Source organism: Tachypleus tridentatus, chromosome 4 (genome assembly GCF_004210375.1).
Source record: "Tachypleus tridentatus isolate NWPU-2018 chromosome 4, ASM421037v1, whole genome shotgun sequence".
NCBI lineage: Eukaryota > Metazoa > Arthropoda > Merostomata > Xiphosura > Limulidae > Tachypleus > Tachypleus tridentatus.
In genome coordinates, this window is record NC_134828.1 from 100912303 (window position 1) to 100935129 (window position 22827).

At 34.6% G+C, this 22827-nt stretch overlaps 1 protein-coding gene across 1 annotated transcript in view; it reads right to left on the reverse strand.

Moving 5' to 3' along the window:
• Positions 1-655: 655 nt before the first annotated feature.
• Positions 656-22827, reverse strand: part of LOC143249772 (glycine receptor subunit alphaZ1-like) — a 90873-nt gene continuing 68701 nt past the window's right edge. The window contains exons 6-9 of the mRNA XM_076500160.1: positions 17536-17688; positions 14870-15084; positions 12937-13128; positions 656-3228 (exon numbers count right to left, since the gene is read on the reverse strand). Coding sequence (XP_076356275.1) covers positions 2953-3228; positions 12937-13128; positions 14870-15084; positions 17536-17688 — 836 coding nt within the window. The 3' untranslated portion in view covers positions 656-2952. The remainder of the gene's footprint in view (positions 3229-12936; positions 13129-14869; positions 15085-17535; positions 17689-22827) is intronic.

A 22827-nucleotide genomic window follows, 5' to 3' on the forward strand; every position in this document is an offset into this window, starting at 1 on the left:
CATAATGGAAGAAGGGCACTGATTAGTAGGCCCGGTAAACAAATCATACTAGTATGAAGGGTCACATCCAGTTGTCTGAATTAACTAGTACAATTTCCAACCACCACAAATTAAGTCTAGTGTGACTACCATGCTTTAAACAAGCCTTTACATGCGGTAAGGTGTACATCCTCATAAAATAGTGCCAAATTGTTAAATGACCTTATTCGCACTTAAAAATAATTATTTGAAAATTTGAGTAATAATTCGTTTACTGAGCTACCAATTAGTGCTTTCTACCATAATGGGAGCTGGAATGCTAACATCAAGAGGTAAATTTTTAACTTACTTACCCCCAAATTGTAAACCTTATTTTTGTTTTTCGATTTATTTTTTATTTTTCATCTTTACTTTGGAGGGCAGTCCCTTTCCCACAACTGTTTGCAGGCAGTAAAGGGCGATATAGATGTGGAGCGTTGTGGGCTTGAGCACCCACATCTCACTCTCCTAACTTCTATTTCTATATCTATTATTTTAATTTCTATTGTTGCTCCTTTACTTTATTTTATTTCTTTATGTGAGACTGGCAAATGGAGGCTAAGACTGATAAATGGTGTATCCCCACCACAATGTGGATCCTACTTTCTCAGTTACCTCCAAAACCTAGGTTACACTTCATATCCCACATTATAGCTTGTACCCTGGGATCCTTTCAATAAGTGCAGCGTTTTTTTATTTTATTCTTGTTTCGGCTTTTCTTTTATTATAACAAACATATATGAATACATATATATATACATATATAACGCATTTAATATTGTTATTTTAATTTGCACATTTGTATTTTACTTTAACAAGTGTGAAAACCTAGAAATTCAAACTATAATAACACGAAAATGTTATGAGTAAAAGAAAAAATGATGCTCTATTATTTTGTATTAGAGGTGATTATTGAGTGGTAGAGAAAAGGGAAATCACTACAATATAAAACAGTAGGTTGAATATATGAGTTATGATGATATCTTATAAAAAAGACACGTTGCTTCAAATTGTTATAATACATAATTATTTGAAAGTCAATGATGATTACTTAACAAACAGTAACGGAAATACTATTTTTTAATACCAAAGAATATTTGTTACCCAAAGTTGATGAAAGTTCCTGTGTTTCTAAGACTTAAAAGTGTAATCAAAGGAGTCGCGGCACTCCAAATGGCAGGCTTAATAAAAAACAGCTGTACTACTGCTGTTAGCTGCTGCTTAATTAAGCTGTCGTATAAAGACACTCCGTATGTATACACACGTAATACGTTTATTATTTATATGAATAGAATATGACAAAGTGAGTGACATAATCTCCAATGTTTAACTGTTTGTTTGTTTTTTAATCTTGCACAAAGCTACACGAGGGCTATCTGCACTAGTCGTCCTTAATTTAGCAATGTGAGACTAAAAGAAAGCAGTGTAAGACTAGAGGGAAGGCAGCTAGTCATCACCACCCACCGCCAACTCTTGAGGTACTCTTTTACCGACGAATAGTGGGGTTCATACAGGATTTTTGGTCTGGCCTATTGAATTTAGCAGAACTAGGACTACTCAAACATACCAGTTTTAGATTTAAGGCCTAATAATTATGCCTAAACAAAGTATGAGTTAACGAAACTTTTCTTTGAAATTTACGAATCGATATCCCCGTTCCACTAAACATGCTCGCCCTTTCAGCCGTGAGGGCGTTATAATATGACGATCAATCCCACTATTCGTTGGTAAAAGAGTTGGCGGTGCGTGGTGATGACTAGCTGCCTTCCCTCTAGTCTTACACTGCTAAATTAGGAACAGCTAGCGCAGATAGCCCTCGTCTAGCTCTGCGCGAAATTCAAAACCAAAACCAAAAAAACCAATAACGTCCTACAGATCAAATAATAATTATTATTATTTGTAAAAATATATATATCAACAAATTGATTCTCAGTCTTGCAATATGAAATTCATTTTAATCTTGGTTACAAGATTATTTGTTATTAACATTAATACAATGGACTCTGCAGTTTTATTTTGAGTTTAATTACTGATAAAGCATATTTTATTACAATTTACAGCTTTTAAAGTGAAAACTAATATTTTGTTTCTTTCGAATTATGCACAAAGCTTTACAATGGGCTATCTGTGTTCTGCCCAACACGGGTATCAAAACCCGATTTCTAGCAGTGTGAGTCCGCAAATATATTGCTGTGCCACTGGGTTTCAAGAACTAATCTTATTTACTGTAAAAGCTGTAAATTGTAATAAAATACACTGTACAGTTGCACAGTACCGCTTGTTTTCTTACTGTTCAATTAGACTTATGTGTTATACTTAAGAGAACAAACATTCAAAGTTTGAAATAGCATAGTATTCTTCACGTGAAATAAACACACAAACCTTGTGAAGCACAAAAGCAGCACATGATTTTGTATGAAATGAAAAGAAATTAGTTTAATTTTCAATAAATTATGTCAGGTTTCTTGTGATTTTGTGATTATGTTCAGCGTTCCGAAATATAAACATATACCAGTATGTAATTACTACTTAAATACTAACACGGATGACATCATGAAAACCTCTTATATTTAACCACTCCTTTACAAAAGGCCATGTTTTATGGTGTGGACTACAATGTATTCCTGTAATAAATTAAACCGTCCTTTTAGTAGGTTTAATACTTATAAACAAACTGAACTTTCATCAACAATGTTTATAAAAACAATAACTGCTGTTAAATAAGCCTGAAAGATAATTTGGTGCACTTGTTGTAGGCACGCACAACTTATCCTTTTATTTTAAAGGAATAAAGTTGTTGTTATTGGAACTGCAGTTTGATGTACGTTCTTATAAAATGTGTATTAAGGTGATAATAGTTGAGCTTTTAGTGTTCTTACAACTCGTGTATTCATAACAGCAGTATTCATGAATCATATGTCTTACCACCGATAATTAATGTTGAACCCAAGTAACCCAGTAAATAATGTTGAAAAGTAAGAATATTGAAGGAAACAAAAACCGACAAATACGATCGATCGATCTGGCGAGTTCTTCCGAGACGACAGGTAGCATTCTGAAAAAGTTTATCGAATCGTCGCCGTCATGGTCGTCGGTGCCATCGTCCTCTGTCGTATCTGTAATATCTTGCACCTTCAGAGTGTTTTTATGAATCGGACAAGTCTTATTTAGTTTGGACAGTCGTCCAGCTGAGTTACGTTGATGAACCAACTGAAACAGATAATAAACCCATCCATATATAAATATTATCAAATATATGGTTTTCGGACTAGTTTGATTTGTTCAGCTTATTAGTACAGGCAAGCTTATTCTTATCTTCTGATTTCCTATTACTATTACTATTATTATCATTATCATTATTTGTAGACTATCGTGAATTTAATACCAAATATACCTGTTCTCCAACCACAAAAATACTTGCCTTTAGTCTCTGGTTCTGTTCACATTTACAGAATGTTAATGTTAACTGTATATATACAAATATATATATATGACCGAAATAAATTAACTTAGTCAAATAGGAACGAAAATATATAACATTTGATACTAAAGTGCAAAAGTGATTTTAAAAGTATTTCGTTATTCGGAAAAAGAAGTCTAAATAGAAATCCTAAACCAGCGAAACGAGAATGGCTCTCACTGTGACCACAACAATATTTATAGTCTTCGACGTAAATGTCTCTATTGTAAAGGATTTGTGTGTGTGTTGTTCTTTCTTACAGCTAAGTCATATCGAGCTATCTGCTGTGTCCACCGAGGGGAATCGAGTCCTTGATTTTAGTGTTGTAAATCCACATACTTACTGCTGACCTAGCGGAAGACAGCGTGAAGGATCTTACATGAAGTTTAACAAAACATACTGAAATGGAATTGAAAATTGGTATGAAGTTGAATCTGTTATCTGATTGACCACTTTGAGTTAGCCCTAATTCGGGAAAATCCACCTGTCATCAGTTAAGTTGTTAAGAAGTGATTATATTCCATCAAAATGATGGAGGACAAGAAAAAAGTTGCGCCTTTTCTTCTGCCATGTGATATGATAAGGTAGAAGCGATGACAGATTATAATGAATTTGTACCAAGTGATATGATAAGGTAGAAGCGATGACAGATTATAATGAATTTGTACCAAGTGATATGATAAGGTAGAAGCGATGACAGATTATAATGAATTTGTAGGAGGCGAAGATTAAAGTGATGGAGTTTACACTATATGTGTGATATATGATGAGGGATTGCAATATAAAATCTCTAAATACAACATAAATATAGATTCCCTGTGATGAAGGAAGTACAACTCATAACACCATACATGTGTTATATAACCCACCGTTTTACAAAACCTATTTTACTCTCTCGATATGTCAGAGCTACTGATGAGAGGCGATGTTACCATAAACTGGCACAACCCAATGACAAATGGTAAATGGAATAATAGATTGTATACCAAACATAATTTATGCTGAATAATCCAAAAGAGTATACTAAACATAATCTAAACTGAATAATTCAAGATAAGAAATTAGTATCGTCATTTGCACACATAAGTCAAATTTAATCTCACTATGGTGAGTAAAAGTCAACTGCAGGTGTCATATGTATGAAGCACAACTGTTAAAACTGGTGTTCCCAGATTAAACGTAATCAATATTCGTTTTTACATAATCGGTTAATCGTATATTTTCCTCGCATTCTTAGATTGTATGTGTACATGTTGAAATACAGTAAAGGTTTAACACCATACGTGAATGTTTTGTACGTATATATTTATATGCATATAAGTCTTAAAATTATTTTTAAAAGTATATTATCGTTTCCAGTCGTATTCTTGAAGTTAAAACGAAAATTGTCTGGAGTGCTATCAGACATTACACGCTATGACTTAAAGTTGACAACTAAGATCGAGACAACGAGAATTAATTCTATAGAAAATTACGCATAGTGATTGTTGAAAGAAATAAAATATAATGTTGTAGGTCAAATGACCACGAAATTATCTCCAGAGATAAATAGGAGATGGATAAGAAAGTGTTAGCCCTCAGAATATGTTGTTAATTTGTTATATATTGTATTAAATAACAGAAAAATATATATGTTTTTAGAACTTATTAAACGATATATTTTTTTAAATATGATTTCAATATCCTAAATTTAACACTAGGTTTCAAAAAAACCTGAATTTTCATAATTTATTTATATTTTCTCATAAAAAGTGTTGTGCACCTGTTGTAGTTTTTCTGAATCTTATTCCTATCGAACGTAAAAATGAAACTCGAAATAACAAAAAACAGTTTCACTAGTTAGTATTTAGTCAGGATTTTATTGGATTTCAGAAATGCTTCACATCGATATATCATACTTTCAATGAGATTGTACAGATGTTCCTGACCGACATAGTGCCATCTTTCAGTATTTTGTTTGCGATCTTTTGTTAATCGGTTTAACTCAACCCATAAATTTTCAAACCGATTGATACCAGGTGATTGACCTGGTCATTCTATAACATGAGTTTTCTTATGTATAAGATATATTTTAATGGCTTCACAATTGCAGAGAAACTTGTCTAATAATTTTGTAGGCTCATTGGAATAGGAAGGTCTAAGCTACACGTGCACAACATCTTTTATGAGAATATATGAGCCCGGCATGGCCAAGCGTGTTAAGGCGTTCGACTCGCAATCCGAGGGTTGCGGGTTTGAATCCCTGTCACATCAAACATACTCGCCCTTTCAGCCGTGGGGGCGTTATAATGTGGCGGTCAATTCCACTATTCGTTGGTTAAAGAGTAGCCCAAGAGTTGGCGGTGGGTGGTGATGACTAGCTGCCTTCCCTCTAGTCTTACACTGCTAAATTAGGGACGGCTAGCGCAGATAGCTCTTGAGTAGCTTTGTGCGAAATTTAAAACAAACAAACAAATAAGAATATTTAAATAAAATTATGAAAAGTTCAGGTATTTACGAAAGCCAGTGTTAGAATTAGGATTTAAGATCATATATGAACGGATCTCGTCGAGTGCATTCTGAAAATATGTAGTTTTACATATTTTTCTGTTACCTAATAAAATATATAACAAATTAAAAATTTTCAAAGGGAGGCCACTTTTTTTTGCCCACCTCCTGAAGATATTTTAATATATATACTATTGTCGATAAACGATAAAACGTTTCAGGCAATGCTCTTCTTCAGGTATAACTCAGTTAACTACTTAGTTCTACTGTAATATATATAGTGGTGTAGGTTAGCATAAATGTATGTATATGTATTGCAAAGTAGAATGTAAAAGTACTAGGTATTCGTTAAATATTCATATATATATATATATATTTCCTTTTCCATACATATTTATCGAAAAAATAAAATAGTAATAATAATAAGCAAATAAATAAAAAGAAAGGAAAAGAGAGAAAAAAAAAAAAAAGAAATAATACTAGTTTTAAGCGTTTGGTGGATGGTAGCCAGCTTGATTTATATTATACGAGAGAGATACTTAGGACTATTTTCATCATGTACGTAGTATCTGTCGAGATCACAAATTAAACCACTTTTATGCCAGTTCTTGTTGAAATAATTTAGTGCATTATGTAAGAGTCTTACAGATATTGACTCTATGTTTGCATACTTGTGCATAAATATGGATGAAGCACTGCGTTGTACGTTACAGGCTGAAGTTAAGATTGAATTTTGTATGTTTTGTAGTTTTTGTTATTGTTTTTGTGTTATGTTTATCCAGGCAGGAAATGCGTATTCTATTATAGGTCTAGTATATGTTTTGTAAATTTTTATTATATTATCAGGTAATGTACCTTGATTTTTACATGAAAGATTTCTTGCATAATTTGCTCTTTTCCAGATTCTAGTGAGTAGATTGTTAGTATGCTGTATCCACGTTAATTTTGTATCATAAGTCAATCCTAAAAATTTAGCAGAAGTAGCAGTCAGTAAAAGTGAACCGTTCATGCATAACTTTGGTGGATTTTTTTTCAGCTTATTTAATCTGCTGAATAGTATTACTTGGGTTTTCGGAATATTTATTTTTATTCTGTATTTCTGGCAGTATTCTTTTAAATTATTCAGGACTGGTTGGAGGTTTGTTGCTGCTATTGAAGGAGTGGGGGCAATTTTCCAGACGGCTACATCGTCAGCAAATTGTGATGCAAAACCTAAATTTAGGTTCGACAGTGGCATATTACTCACATATATGATAAATAAGATAGGGCTAACTAGCCCTTCCTGCGGGACTCCTGCCTCGGGTGAAAAGGACCCTGAATGGGCCCCATTCACATCTACTTTACACTTTCTGTTTTCCAGGAAGTTGGATAGCCAGCGAATAACTTCCTGAGATAAAGCCATTTCCTTTAACCAATGACGTAATCCGTTATGCCACACTGTGTCAAATGCTTTCTCAATATCGAGAAAGCAAGCTACAGTGCATTCATTTTTATTGAAGCTGTCTGTAATTGATTCTGTTAGTCGAATTAGGTGATCTGTAGTTTGTCTGTATTTTCTAAATCCGTTTTGAATTTCGGGTAATTTTGAGTTGACTTCTAAGTATATAGATAAAAGATTACTAAATATTCTTTTTAAAATTTTGCCGATACAACTGGTTAGGCTAATTGGACGGTAGTTATTTGGTTTATTCGCTGGCTTTCCTTCTTTCTGGAACATTAATATTACCGCTTCCTTCCACGAAACAGGGATATATCCGGCTTATAATGACAAATTAAATAAGGCTGTTAGGTGTTCATATAATTTTTGAGTACCATGTTTTAGGAGGATAGCTTGGATATCATTTTCTCCAGGAGCTTCGTTTTTTGTGTTTTTGATAGCTGTTAGTACTTTTATTAGTTGATGAGTGCTCCAGTCTATAGTTTTCTCTGGTTTTATTAATATGTTTACTGAGAATTTTGGCATGTATATGGTTTTTTTATGTTCAACAAAGTTATTGACTTTATTATAGAAGTATCTGTTCATGTCTGGTTCGTGATGTGTTTTGTAGGTAGTCTTTAAAAATCTCTGGTTTTTCTATGTTAGTGTAAGCTGTTTAGCCATGTAATTCGAGTGGTAGGTACTCTTTGTTTGTTCTTCCTGTGTTAGTATATCTTTTCAAGTGTGTCCAGAATTGTTTTGGATCTGTTTTGTGATTTAATTGTGAGCAGAAAATGTCCCAACTGTCTTGCTTTTGTTGTCGGATTTGGTGTCTTATTTTATTTCGTATAGTGTTGAACATGACTAGTTTTGTTTTTGAATTTTGCGCAAAGCTACTCAAGGGCTATCTGCGCTAGCCGTCCCTAATTTAGCAGTGTAAGACTAGAGGGAAGACAGCTAGTCATCACCACCCACCGCCAACTTTTGGGCTACTCTTTTAACAACGAATAGCGGGATTGACCGTCACATTATAACGCCCTCACGGCTCAAAAGCGAGCATGTTTGGTGCGACAGGGATGCGAGCCCGCGATCCTCAGAGTCGCAGACCTTAATCCAGCTGGCTATGCCGGACCATGACCAGTTGTGAAACACGACCTTTATTTCTTTCATATCAGTATATGATCCTAGGATAATACATTCTCACCAATATAATCAAACCTCGTATTCATTGTATGATTTTATTACAACGTGTTTTTAATGAATGTAAATAATCTTGGTACTACCACATAAATTGTTCTAAAGATATAGTCTATCAGATTGTTTATCGCCAATAGACGTCTCTGAGTTTATAATTGTAAAAGAATGACTATTATATATTTATTTTAATTTCGATATTTGTATCGGTTAAATATATATTTATAAATGCATGTAACTTATATTGTTAAATATGTATTGTGAAATATCCGCCTATTCACTAAATTTGTAGAAGATTCTCGAGTGTAAGAATCAACAACTTATGTTTTACGAAAGCATTTGCGTATCGTCAATACTGTTGTTGCCAATAAAATTTTGAGAATCTCGCCTAACGATTATAAAAGATAACCATCACAGCACGCGAATAGACAGTATATATTGTTCGTTTGCTACAGTTTGTATATTATAAGCCTCGGAAACTGTAATTGTAATATACACGTATTAATTTGGAAACTACAGATATTTGATCAGTAACTTTTGTAGATTTCGAAAATTACAAACCATGTAACTTTAGCGGATTAACTACTAACATTAGTATTCCTGTGAAACCATTGTATAACTTCGGCTGTGGAAATTTCACGTATGATCAGAGAAATAGAGAGAGAGAGAGAGATAGCTAACCGTAAAGTGAATTGTATCGAAATCAACTCGAAATTTATTCTAACCATCAATAAAGTATTCAGTCCCAGACCTGGTAAAAAACTCAGTATCGTTGGTACGTTTGTAAAGCTTTTGTATATAAATCATTATTTGTAATAACCATTCCTACAAATTGTATTATTGTTAGTATTTTAAAATAACTTTGTGTTACGAAAGAAAACTGTGTGTATCAACCTTGTTGGCAAATATCAAAACTTCGATATATCCTCACTTTTAATTGACTTCTAAATTTGAATTACATTTAACTCGGTTTCAGGCAGCTCGAAATTGTAACACGTAACATTATAAATTGGAGAGTCGTTTGAAATAAATTATAGAACGTAACATAATATATATATATATATATGTTGTTATATAATTGCTTTAAATATTAGGTACAGATCCACCTATCTTGTAGATAGTCCATCGTGTAACTCTGCACTAGAAATCAACAACTTATCTCTTTTAGGGTGTGTTATTTCACAGTTCCAACTAAACTGCTATTACTTCGACAATTATTCGTGAAACTTAATTAATTAACTTTTTAATATATACATATGTTTACTTGTTACAAGAAACAAGATAGCATAGCATAGGGGTACATTGCCTCAATAATCAGTAAATGGCCAAATTTCTAACTTATATAACTTAAAAGTTTGATTGCCAATAATCAATCGTAAATTTAAAAAAAAAAGGTTTTCAAAACCAAATAGAGAAGTATCATAAAACGACTCGTTTCTTATAATGTTATATCGATATTAAAGAGAAAGTAAAGCATTTATTCAACTGAAAAATAGCTATTAATGACTCCGTCTGTAGAAAATATTTAGTAATTAACTTTGCTTCGAAAACAACTGACTGTCTTGTATATATACTACTTATTTCTCACAAGTGTAACAACCTTGGTGGACTCAGCACATAATTTCTCACAAGTGTAACAATCTTGGTGGACTCAGCACATAGCCCAATGTAACAACCAGTAACAACCATGGTTGAAAAAAAAAATTATTTGGGAATTTAGGAAGAGTGTGACAGAGAAAAAAAAACTTTAAAACTAATACATTTTTAAGCTGGAACAATTCACTGTTCTATAAGTAGTAAAGACACTTTAAACTAGTAGGTTGATAGTTCGTAAAGTAAAGAAACACCTGGTATGCCAAAACAAAATGACAGGTAAAAGACCTGACCGCCTGCTTACGAAAGGGGTTAAGGAGGACAGCCACTGATATTAGCAAATAACGTGAATAAAACACAAACGCAGAAAATGTGAGTTCTATACCCTTGTGCAAATTGATTGAAACAAATGGTCATTTTACAATATTTTCAGCATGGCGGTCGGTGTAGGATCGCTGGACCCACTGATTTCCTGTAATAGTCATTTTTTTCACACATTCGGCGTCATTAGCTGTGTTTTGCAGTACGGTCGATCTATTTTTGGGATATATGACAAAATTTTGAGGAATATTACGTCATTCGAAATTGCGTGAGAAGGGCAAGGAGACCAGTCAAAAAACAACTTTTTACCAACTCAATGAAGAAAAAACGGTATCAATGGGGTCTGAAATACAAGAACTGGACGCAAGAACAATGGAGGAAGGTGTTATTCAGTGACGAGACTCATTTATTCATACAGGGTCAAAGAAGTCTGCATGTTTGCAGATCTCCAGGTGAGAAACTTCGAGAATCTCACATCAATCAGTTCGTAAAACATCCCTTGAAGAAGATGTTTTGGGGCTTTTTCAGCTACTATGGCGTCGGAGGCTTACATATCGTAAAATGTATGATGCGAGGACCACAATACATCGAAGTTTTGCAGAGAAGAGTCGTTCCAGAATTAAAAAAGAGATTTCCAGATGGATCTGGCATTTTTCAGCAAGATCTGGCTTCGTGCCACACATCGAAACTTGTGAAGAATTTTATAACTACAACGCGAATAAAGGTGCTGGACTGGCCTGGAAACTCTCCGGACATAAATCCTATTTAAAATCTTTGGGTGATTTGTAAAGAAAGGCTTCGGGGAAAAGACTGTACTACGAAAGATAAGCTAATTGAGGACATAATTAAGGTGTGGTACCGCGATACAAAAATTAGTAAAGATTGCAGTCAACTCGTGGACACTATACCAAAGCGGATTAATGATCTTCTGAAAAATGAAGGCGGTCATATCATGAATTAATTTGTAAGTAATTTTTGGATTCTCAGAAATAAAACGCAAAAATTTAAAAATCGTAATTTTCCGTCTTGTTTCAATTAATTTGCACAAGGGTGTATGTCTATTAGAAAGAGAATGTACAAAATAGAATTTCTTTGTCTCTTAATACAATAAATAACCTAAAACATTTATGGTTTAGATGAGAATACGTCAACACACCTGTTGGAATAAACTGTTATTTACTGATAAGATGAAAGTGGAGTTTTGTAATGCTCAGATAGTAAAGCCTATCGTTGGCGAAAGCTGGAAAAAGAACATTCTGCTGCATGTACAATTTTCTATATGATTGTTTACCTACTTAAACTGTTAGTCAGATATATCATCATGAAATGGTGACTTTTTAACAGCTGTTTTTAAAGCACAAAACGATTCTAATAGGTAAGGAGTTCAATGGTTGTGAAATAATGTATTTTCCAGGTAGTAATAACCCTAACTATACGTCTAAAGTCGCAAAAGAAGTTCTTTTAAAAGAAAAGGTTAGGATACTGATCTTCTGGTTATGATGGAGGTAAAAGTTTGATTTGACTTGTTTCATTTTGAATTTCGCGCAGGCTACCTTCGCTAGACGTCCCTAATTTAGCAATTCTTGTGCTTATTTTTTCTTAACGAATAGTGGGATTGACCGTCATATGAAAACAGTCCCATAGCAGGAAAGGTGAGCATATTTGGTGTGATGGGGCCTCGAACCCGCAACATTCAGACTACAAGTCAAGTGCTCTAATCACTTGGCTGGGAAGTAAAGTAGTTCAGATCAAGATTAAGCTTAAAGCCACCAAAGCAGTATTACTGCGTCATTATGCAAAAAAATGGATACAAAAAAATGCAAAAACAAAAGACTCAGAAAAGTAAAAACAATGGAATCTTCAATACTCGCGGCTGTAGTTAGATCTCAAATCGGTCAAGTGATGAAGATATGAGATAAAAGTTTTTACTTGAAAAGAAGTGAGAGCCATTCTATGAGCTACTATGCCACGGCTAAAGACAAGAGGGAATTCTCAATAGCCATGGCACTTGAATTAATTTAGGCGGAATAAGAATACATTAACTTTCGAAACTGTTTTTCTTTTTCAGCTATACTTTTATGCGCCATATTTGATTTTATATTCATAAGGATCTCTACATGCCTACCCTCAAATTGAAATTATCTTAAGCAGCAATGGAGTAAATTAATTTATGAGATATTGGGCAAAGTCAAGGACATCAACCGAAAGTGTTTGACTTTCTGAGTCCAAAACTAGAAACAGATTTCAAATCTGTCAAGAAAACGAAGTTATGAGCTAAATATTTGTACTTGAAAAAAAAACAACCCATAAACCTCAAAGTCATTCTGTAAGCTACTGGCTAACAAACGAGATCCAACTGAATAGTAAAATAGCGAGGGGCAGTACATCACTCAGGACTAAACAACATTTATATAAGGTGACCAAATACATCAGTGATATCCCATACCTGAAAAGTTCGATTGATATCAACGTCTTTCTGAAGATGCTCTTTGTTGTTGCCACCTTGTGCTATTTCTGTCACCGCCTTCATCCTCGCCTTTCTGGCGATGAAGTTTACCAAAGGAAACTCCAAGAAGGCACAGAAAACCAACAAAGTACAACCTAGGTTCCACACATCTACGGCTTTGATGTACGAGACCTGTAAATGTTCGTTTACGTAAAATAGCTAAAAGACTCTGACATTTGTAAAAGTGATAATGTTATAGTTTGACTAATTTAGTGGATACTATACAGTCTGTAATGCTCCCAGTAATTAACTTAATTAATCTACCATATTCGATTGATAATTGTCATGTTAATATAGCGTGTTCTGATCTTCAACAAAACTATAATTTCGAAGAGAAAAACATAAAGCCTATTTTCGATTCCCTCTTGTTCAGGATTACTGATGAGGTGTGCACTCCCCAAATCTTGTATATCTCAGTGGTAAGTCCATCTATTTAATTCACCATTTGTCTCTGAATTATATTGGTTTAGAGAGCTTCACATATCATTTAATCATTGACGAATTCAAATCGAATATAAGTTCATATTCATATTTCTTTTTCGCCGAATTGTACAGTTCTGATGAAGAGAGAAAAATGCTATATAATTTTAAACGAGTTGGAGTACCAGTTCTCTGGATGATAGTTTCACAAGTTCATGATTAATAAAAGGCTATCTTTGGAAGTGAAAAGTTGCTTCTGTTATACATAATTGTAAAACAACAACAACACGGAGAATACCCATTAAAACTCCAAAATACATTATGTAAAAACCGCAATAATTCAATAAACCTTCATTCTAAATTTGACGATGACCCACCATCAGAGGGTAAAATAGTGGACACAATTGCAAAACGCCCATGAAAACTTCAAAATACAAAACTGAAAAGTAGGTATATGGGCATGCAACAGACAGCACTGTTATATTTACGTAGATACCTTGTCCGAAAAATAATTTAAAATAATAAATTAAAGATACTAATAATACAAGTTCTTCAAGTTCTGTATAAATACAGATGATGAAAGGACAACTCGAAAACCGTATACGTAGCATTGTATTATTTAATTATTCGACATAATTTCTAACCCTTTTTGTAATTAAAGGGAAGTCTTAAACTAATAAAAAGAAACGGCAAAGTTACTTTGGACAACGTTGTCATAGAACTACGCAAGTCTCATTATTATTTAGTTATTATTTTATTATCTTATAGTAAATTCTAACTAGTTTTTATTTATGTTTCGGCTATTAAGCTACTAAATCTACTAGAAATGTTAAAGCTTATTCGTCATAGCTTGGTTGACTTAGTCTTCAGTTTATAACACTACAATTAAGTTGTCATAGTTTGGTTGACCTAGTATTCAGTTTATAACACTATAATTAACTTGTAATGTTAATTTACTTAATTTATGATTAACCTTTTTTCCTTTCAGGTGAGATAATAAAACAAATGTTTAGTCGTCGGAGTTTAATTTTGGAGATTACTTTTTGATATAAGGCGCTAGGTAACAGTTCCAATTTGAATTATTAATGTGTAATTTTCAAACATTAGGAAGTTAAATCCAATTTGGTAGAAATCGTTCAAATACTTGTACATTATTTGTAAACGAAACATTATACACTCAAAATCTAGTATCTTCTTGGATAAATTCGTCTTTAGCCATGTAAAAGTAAATGTATTCTATAGATTATTACATGTAATAATATTCATATACTTTAACTAATAATTGTGTATTTTAACGTAATGTCAATGATTGCTCTTTCTTATCTGTACTATAACAGACATAACCTAGCTAATTATAACTTTAAAAATTACCTGAAGATCTACCTAAGCTTCTGTTATTTGTACTAGCCGAAGTACAAATGATACATGAAAGGTCAATTACTAGACCTCTTACCCTTGGAATGGAGTCCTTGACCCCTCTAGAATTAGTGATGACTGTTAAAATGGTGGTGATTCCGAGAGCTACACGAGCAGGGACAGCATGGACATCCAACCAGAATGATATCCAAGATACTATGACCAACAGCATGATGGGAACATAAACTTCAATCATATAATAGCTGAACTCTCGGCGTAGGCTGAATGTCGCTACCAAGCCACTGTATCCTCCTGGTTATACAAGATATGAGAAATGGCTTACGTGTACGGACAATTGTTTGACGTCAAACAGTTATTTTAAGTAAGAAAATAATAAACGAAAATTAACCTAAATTATTTTTATATATGAAAAACAGTGTGTACGTATCCATCTCAACTACCATCTGTCGCTTCTATTATTGAAAAGTAGTGCTTATTGAAATAGAAAAGAGTTTGTTTATTTTTGAATTTCGCACAAAGCTACTCAAGGGCTATCTGTGCTAGCCGTCCATAATTTAGAAGTGTAAGACTAGAGGGAAGACAGCTAGTCATCACCACCCGGCGGCAACTCTTGGGCTACTCTTTTACCAACGAAGAGTCGGATTGACCGCAACCTTATAACGCCCCCACTGCTGAAAGGGCGAACATGTTTGGTGTGACAGGGATTCGAACCCACGGCCCTCAGATTACGAGTCGAACGCCTTAACCCACCTGGCCATGCCGGGTCTCAGAATAGAGTAGAGTTTACTAAAATAGAATTGAGTCTCTTTTGGGCATCACTAGAAATCATACCACACACTGTGGAACTATTCAACAAATGAACCATACTTACCAAAGTTTAAATTAGGTAAAGATGGACTTCCTCAGTGAAACTTCGCGAATATATTTCTCGTACATATTTTTGTTACTGAAAAGCTAATGGATCAAACACATTTTCACAGGATTCGAATAATTATGTAATTTTAAAGTTTTATCAGGTGCGACACTTTTAACCGACTTGAATACAATGCTACACATGCCATAGTTAAATACAGTAGTTACTCTTTTTACTACAGTAAAAACCCTGTTATAAACTTCTGATGTAAATTTCACAATCAATATGTTCATACAGCGCTTCAGAAACGTATCGCAATGATGGTTTTGATCTGACATTAAACAAATAATAAACAATGATACTTCTGATCTGACATTAAACAAATAATAAACAATGATACTTCTGATCTGACATTAAACAAATGGTAAACAATGTTGCTTCTGATCCAGCACTAAAAAATAGTAAATAGTAATACTTATTATGTGATATTAAACAAATGGTAAGAAATGAAAACACGAGATGTTTATGTTTCTTTATCTGATTTTTAATAACTAAAGAGAGAGATCAGTATTATTTACAAGATGATTGATCAACCCAGAGGTGACATAACACATGAAATGTACCATAAGGAACAAGTGTATTAACTGAATAATGTGTATTTGTTATTGTTAAGCACAATGTTATACAATGTGCAATCTGTGTTGTGCCCGGCTTTTATAGAGTTATAAGCCTTTAGAATTACCGCTGGTATACTGTGGGTTTAAATAATATAAACAAAATCTATGAGCGTGTATGGAATTATCAAATAGAATAATATTCCTGAAACATTCTTAACTCTAGAAATATGATTGAGGATCCTGAACTCAAATTTAATCATCTTTTTGTAGACTGTTTGCCTAATAAGTTTGGTTTAAATTTCGCGTAAAGCTACACGAAAGCTATCTGCACAAGCCGTCCCAGATTTACCAGTGTAAGACTAATGGGAAGGCAGTTAGTCATCACCACCCACCGCCAACTCTTGGACTACTCTTTTACCATCTAATAGTGGATTGACCGCACATTATAACGCCCCCACGGATGAAGGGCCTTGCCTAATTACTTACCAAAAGATATTACAGTAAATCCCATTAATGGTTACTGGGTTCACAACACATTTTACATAAAAAAAAACTGATTATTTTACCCAATCACGTTTAGTTCATTCTTTTACTGAGTTTTGTGACAAGTAAAAGATTGAAATTACTCAATATGCTGCACTACTTGGACCCACATATCTAGTGAACGGTATGTAAACAAGTCGACAACTTCAAGGTTAATAAATCTTCATACAAGTTTAATACAACGTATAATAATATAAAGCAAAAATCATCTTAAGCATTATTAAGTACACAAACTGTTAACGCTTACAACTCTACATTGGTATTTTTCTCTTAAAAATACTCATGGATGGAAATTGCATAGAGATAGAATAAGCACAAGTGAATGAAATATTATACGAAATAACTTGTAAATAAAATATTCGTGAGTTCTTTAGAACTAGCATAAGTCATGCATGGAAAATAAAAAAATTAAATATCATGAGTTAGCAAATCGTGTAATAAAACAAATATATAGATATATATTACAAAAAGCAAGAACCGGTGACAACAAATCTTTAGTAGTTGAAAAGAAAATTGACATATTAAAGCTTGAGATAAAACATATTTCTGATTTCTTAGAATTTCAAATGTAGATAGAGTGAAAAAATTACATAATTTTAATTTTTTACAAAATGCGTAATAAGGTTCTCGAGTTTTAGACACTTTATACGAATTGCATAACACGACACCTATGTGTAAACATTAATATTAATATTGCATTAATATTAGTTTATAGATATCAAAAAATACCCGCTGTATCATAGTTCTTATTATTTTCATTACACATGACGCTATCCTTGTCCAAAGAATGTTCTGGAAGAGTTAATTCAGGAATGATGAGACAATGTTTTTTTTGGTCTTCCAGTCGCCACTTCAGCATCAAGCCTGTCATATCATATTTCCCTATTCAAGAAAAGATGTCAAGTTGAATTATAATAGCTTGCCTCCCAACTCACAAATGAAATTACATTTTTTAACTCTAAAATAGAAAGACGCTCCTAAATATAGAAAATAAGGAAAGAAAGAGTGATGTGTATATTTACAATATTAACAGTTTTTACTTGTACTTTTTCGACATAGGCCCGGTATGGTCAGGTGGGTTAAGGCGTTCGACTCGTAATCTGAGAGTTGCAGGTTCGAATCTCCGTCGCACACATGTTCGCCCTTCCAGCCGTGAGGGCGTTATATGTGGCGGTCAATCCCACTGTTCTTTGGTAAAGGAGTAGCCCAAGAGTTGGCGGTAGATGTTGATGACTAGCTGCCTTCCCTCTAGTCTTACACTGCTAAATTAGGGACGGCTAGCACAGATAGCGTTCGAGTAGCTTTGTGCGAAATTCCAAAAAACAAACAATTTTAGATGTAGTTTAATTTTAAAACTATAGTAAATTTCGCTTCTTGCCATATGAATTATAGCTGAAGAACAGAACTATTTACTTGAATTTTTATTTCTAAAGATATATTTTTCGTGTAACTTAGTAATATAATTATACGTGGGATGCTTTTTGAATTACTGACGAAGAAAACAACCAGCAAGGTTAAACCATAATTTTTTGAAGATATTCTAGATTGTAACAAAACTTCGGAATTACCAGATACTTGCAACCCACATTTTTATGTTTTATATTCAGCTTTAAAAATGAACTTGCTGTGATATCAGTTTTAACAGTTTTAGGGTAATATGAGAAACGTTCTTTTGTACCTCACCCAGATGACAAGATCTTCCAAATTTCTAGGAAACAGAATTAAAGTAATGAAATAAAGAGTAAGTATGAGCGATAGTGTTTTAATACGATCATAGAGCTTTGTTTTTGATGCATGAGTTGAAAGAAGCCCGTTAAAAATCCAAAACACGAGTTGTCTTAAAGAATATTGTCATAGTTAGATACTTATATATCTGATGTTGTTATTGTTGTTTTGAATTAAGCCCAAAGCTACACAATTGGCTATCTGTTTTCTGCCCACTACGGATATCGAAACCCAGTATTTAGCGTTGTAAGTCCGCCAACATACAGCTGAGCCACTGAGAGACGTTAGATACTTATATATCGGACACGTGTTTCTTGGTAGACTATACTGTTCATTCTTCTTGATGAATTGCTTAGCTCTCTTCAGCAGTTACTTGTTTCCTCTTTCAAACTATACTAAACATATTGATGGTGAAGTTGTGTAAAACGTTTACTGGCAGCCCGTTGTGTCCTCGTATTATCCAGTGGTTAGGCTGTGGAAAGCTGTACAATTGTGTAGGGTATGGAAAGTTGTACAAAGAGGTAGATTGTGGAAAGCTACACAACTGAGAAAAGGGTGTGAAACTTTATAACTGGATAGCATATAGAAAGTTGTCAAGCTGAACCGGATGGTTGGAGAGAGTGTGGGAAGTTGTACAAGTGGTCATGATGTACTTATTGCCTGATAAACGAACTTAGGGTACTTGAATATTAAATATATTGATTTTCCTGAACAGAAAATTACTTGTGATTTCTAAACGGTTTTAAAGTATAGTATTTTCCGAAATGTAAGCCAGGTAGGTTAAGGCGTTCGATTCGTGATCTGAGGGTCGCGATTCGAATCTCCGTTGCACCAAACATTCTCGCCCTTTCAGCCTTAGAGGCGTTATATTGTGAAGGTGAATCCACTATTCGTTGGTAAAAGAGTAGCCCAAGAGTTGGCGGTGAGTGGTGATAACTAGTTGCCTTCCCTCTAGTCTTACACTGCAAAATTAGGGACGGCTAGCGCAGATAGCCCTCGAGTAGCTTTGCGCGAAATTCCAAAAAAATAATTAACCATAGTCGTGAATGTGATATTTTTATTGCAGTAAGACGGAGCAGAATATTCGCTATCCATCACCTGCCAAAAATATGGTGCCTTTTACATTGAAATACTCACTGGATTCTTATGCCCAATGCAGAATTTACTAAACAATCATTTTTCACAACGAAATTTTAAAAAAAGTTATGGCATAATTGTTTTAGAGCATCATGTTTGGTTGTTATTGTACTAATGGAGCACACTACTTGTTAAATATATTTATATAACTTGAAAAATAAAACTTGTTCAGTGAAACCAGTAAGTATAATATGCAAGTATCCAACACCCACTCTACCCAGCTACACAACTTCATACACATTACCCAGCTGTACAGCTCCATACACCATATCTACTTATACAGCTTTTCACGCCCTACACAGCTGTACAGCTCCATACACCATATCTACTTATACAGCTTTTCACGCCCTACACAGCTGTACAGCTCCATACACCATATCTACTTATACAGCTTTTCACGCCCTACACAGCTGTACAGCTCCATACACCATATCTACCATACGCCCTACACAGCTATACAGCACCATTCGCCCTACACAGCTGTACACAGCTTGTACAGCTTTTCACGCCCTACACAGCTGTACAGCTCCATACACCTTATCTACTTGTACAGCGTTCCACGCCCTACACAGCTGTACAGCTCCACATAGCTGTACAGCTTTTCACGCCCCATACTGTACAGCCATACATCTAGCTTATACAGCTTTTCACGCCCTACACAGCTGTACAGCTCCATACACCATATCTACAGCTTACGCCCTACACAGCTTTTCACGCCCTACACAGCTGTACGATCCATACACTTTGCCGGTTATACAGCTTCATGCACCTTACAGCGTTCACACCTTACCGCCCAGCTTACCCAGCAGCTGTACAGCTTCATACACTTTACCCGGTTGTACAGCTTCATACACCTTACCTACTTGTACAGCTTGCCACACCTCACCTACTTGTACAGCTTGCCACACCTCACCGAGCTGTGTAGTTTTCTACAGAATTGTAAAATTTTCATCTTTTCTCACTTTACTCAACTGCACAGTTCTATACATCTTCCTGACTTTATGATTGTTTTAAAGAAGAACCAGGTCTCTCTTCAAGGATATAAGTATAATATTGAACAACTTCCCATTTGCATCACTTGTTGCTTCCTAACTTTTGATCTACGACAACTCTCACAAATTAAGTATGTTCTAATGCACTAAATTCTTGTCCAACCGAATGTTCTCTGTAAGACAAAATAAAGCTCTTCAAGAATGTTATTTAAATTAATTATTCATAACAATCGTACACGATCGTATTTTGAAAGTGTCGTGTATAAAATTTTCTAACCTTACGTTTCTCCAAAAATACTTTATTTTTATAGAATTGAGAAAATATGTGTGCGTTAAAGTCACATTGGGCTATCTGCTTTATCAACCGCAAGGAATCGAATCCCAAATTTTAGCGTTGTAACTCCTTCGATCTACCGCTGTCCCACTGGCGGTCTAAACATTTAGAAACAACGCAGTCTGGCAAAGGTAAGATCAAACGTTTGAACGATACAGTGAAGTGTCGACATTCTGTTTTCAACTTTACATTTTCACTGTTTCCATAGCAACTTAAAAGTCGTGAAGAATAACACTATTCATTGTAGTCCCCGGTAGATTCGGTTTGGTTTGTTTTGACTTTTGCACAAAGCTACACGAGGGCTATCTGCGCTAGCCGTCCCTAATTTAGCAGTGTAAGACTAGAGGGAAGGTAGCTAGTCATCACCATCCACCGCCAACTCTTGGGCTACTGTTTCACCATTGTAACGTCCCCACGGCTGAAAGGGCGAGCATATTTGGTGTGATGGGGATTCGAACCCGCGACCCTCAGATTACGAGTCCAGCGCCCTTACCACCTGGCCATGCCGGACCTGAGTAACTATAGAAGCGATGATGTCTCGCATCAGTGTTCTTGTTCGTAACAGTTCAGTTAACATGGATTTGGTGTGTGTTTAGACGATAGTGCTCTGGCGCACATCTTGGTAGTTACGAGAACCGCAAAATTACAGTGAATAGTCTGTTTTTTAAAGAAGAGCTACATTGTGTTATATGTTTTACCCATAACGAGAATCAAGTCCCAAATTTTATCATTGTAAGTCTGTACACTTTCGTTGTCCTACCGGAGGGGCGCGTGGCTAGTTGGTTAAGGAACTCGATTCGTAATCCGAGGGTCGCAGTTTCGAATCCCCGTCATACCAAACATGCTCGCCCTTTCAACCGTGGGGGTGTTATAATGTAGGTCAAACCCACTATTCGTCGATAAAAGAATAGCCCAAAAGTTGGCGGTGGGTGGTGATGACTACCTGTCTTCCCTCTAATCTTACACTGTTAAATTAGGGACGGCTCGTGCAGATAGCCATGGTGTAGCTTTGCGCGAAATTCGAAAACTAACCATTGTCACTCAGCTGATGTGAACAATAACACTGACTAGTGTTATCTCACCGCTTGCATAATTACTCATTGTCGAAAGTCGACATAATTATGTCCGTCATGGTCAATCTGTCAAAATTCGCCTTCGATCAATCACGTTATATCTTTTGTGTGTGGGGCCTACTTTTTAATTAAGCTATTTCTGAAAACGTACAAATAATAAAATTCAAGATATATAATTTATTCCTCATACCAGTCTATCAATGTATCGGTAACGCTTGATGTTTTTCTTCTATGACGGTCCTTTGTGTGTGTGTTATGTGATATATTTTGTCACAAGAGTTTCTGCAAATACTACGTCGAGTTTCCAGGAAACACCTAAATTTATAGCACAGAAAGCTGTCAATAACAAAAATAAACCGACAGTGTGCTAACTACGAGTTTGTAGCTAGAAATTTCTCGCAATTGTTTCCTGACTTATTAGACATATCATTATAGACGTTTCTAAAGGCAAACTATCTCTATAAGTAACGAGTTTTTGGAGTTCAACCGAACCAAATGTTTCAATAGTTCGACAGTTGATATGACTCGCGTATAAATATCAAATTGATCACAGTATTAGGCATATTGAGAATTCCAGTTTAAATCACAGAGAACCTCAAGAGATACCGTAGTTATTATCTTATCTAGAAAAACCTTGTTCATATTTATAAACTTTAAGTAAATCACACTTGAAAATGTGACTGATTTGACTCAAATAATTGCTGACAAAGTGTATTTAAATCACAAAATATTTCTACAACAGCTGAAATGTATAATTGCT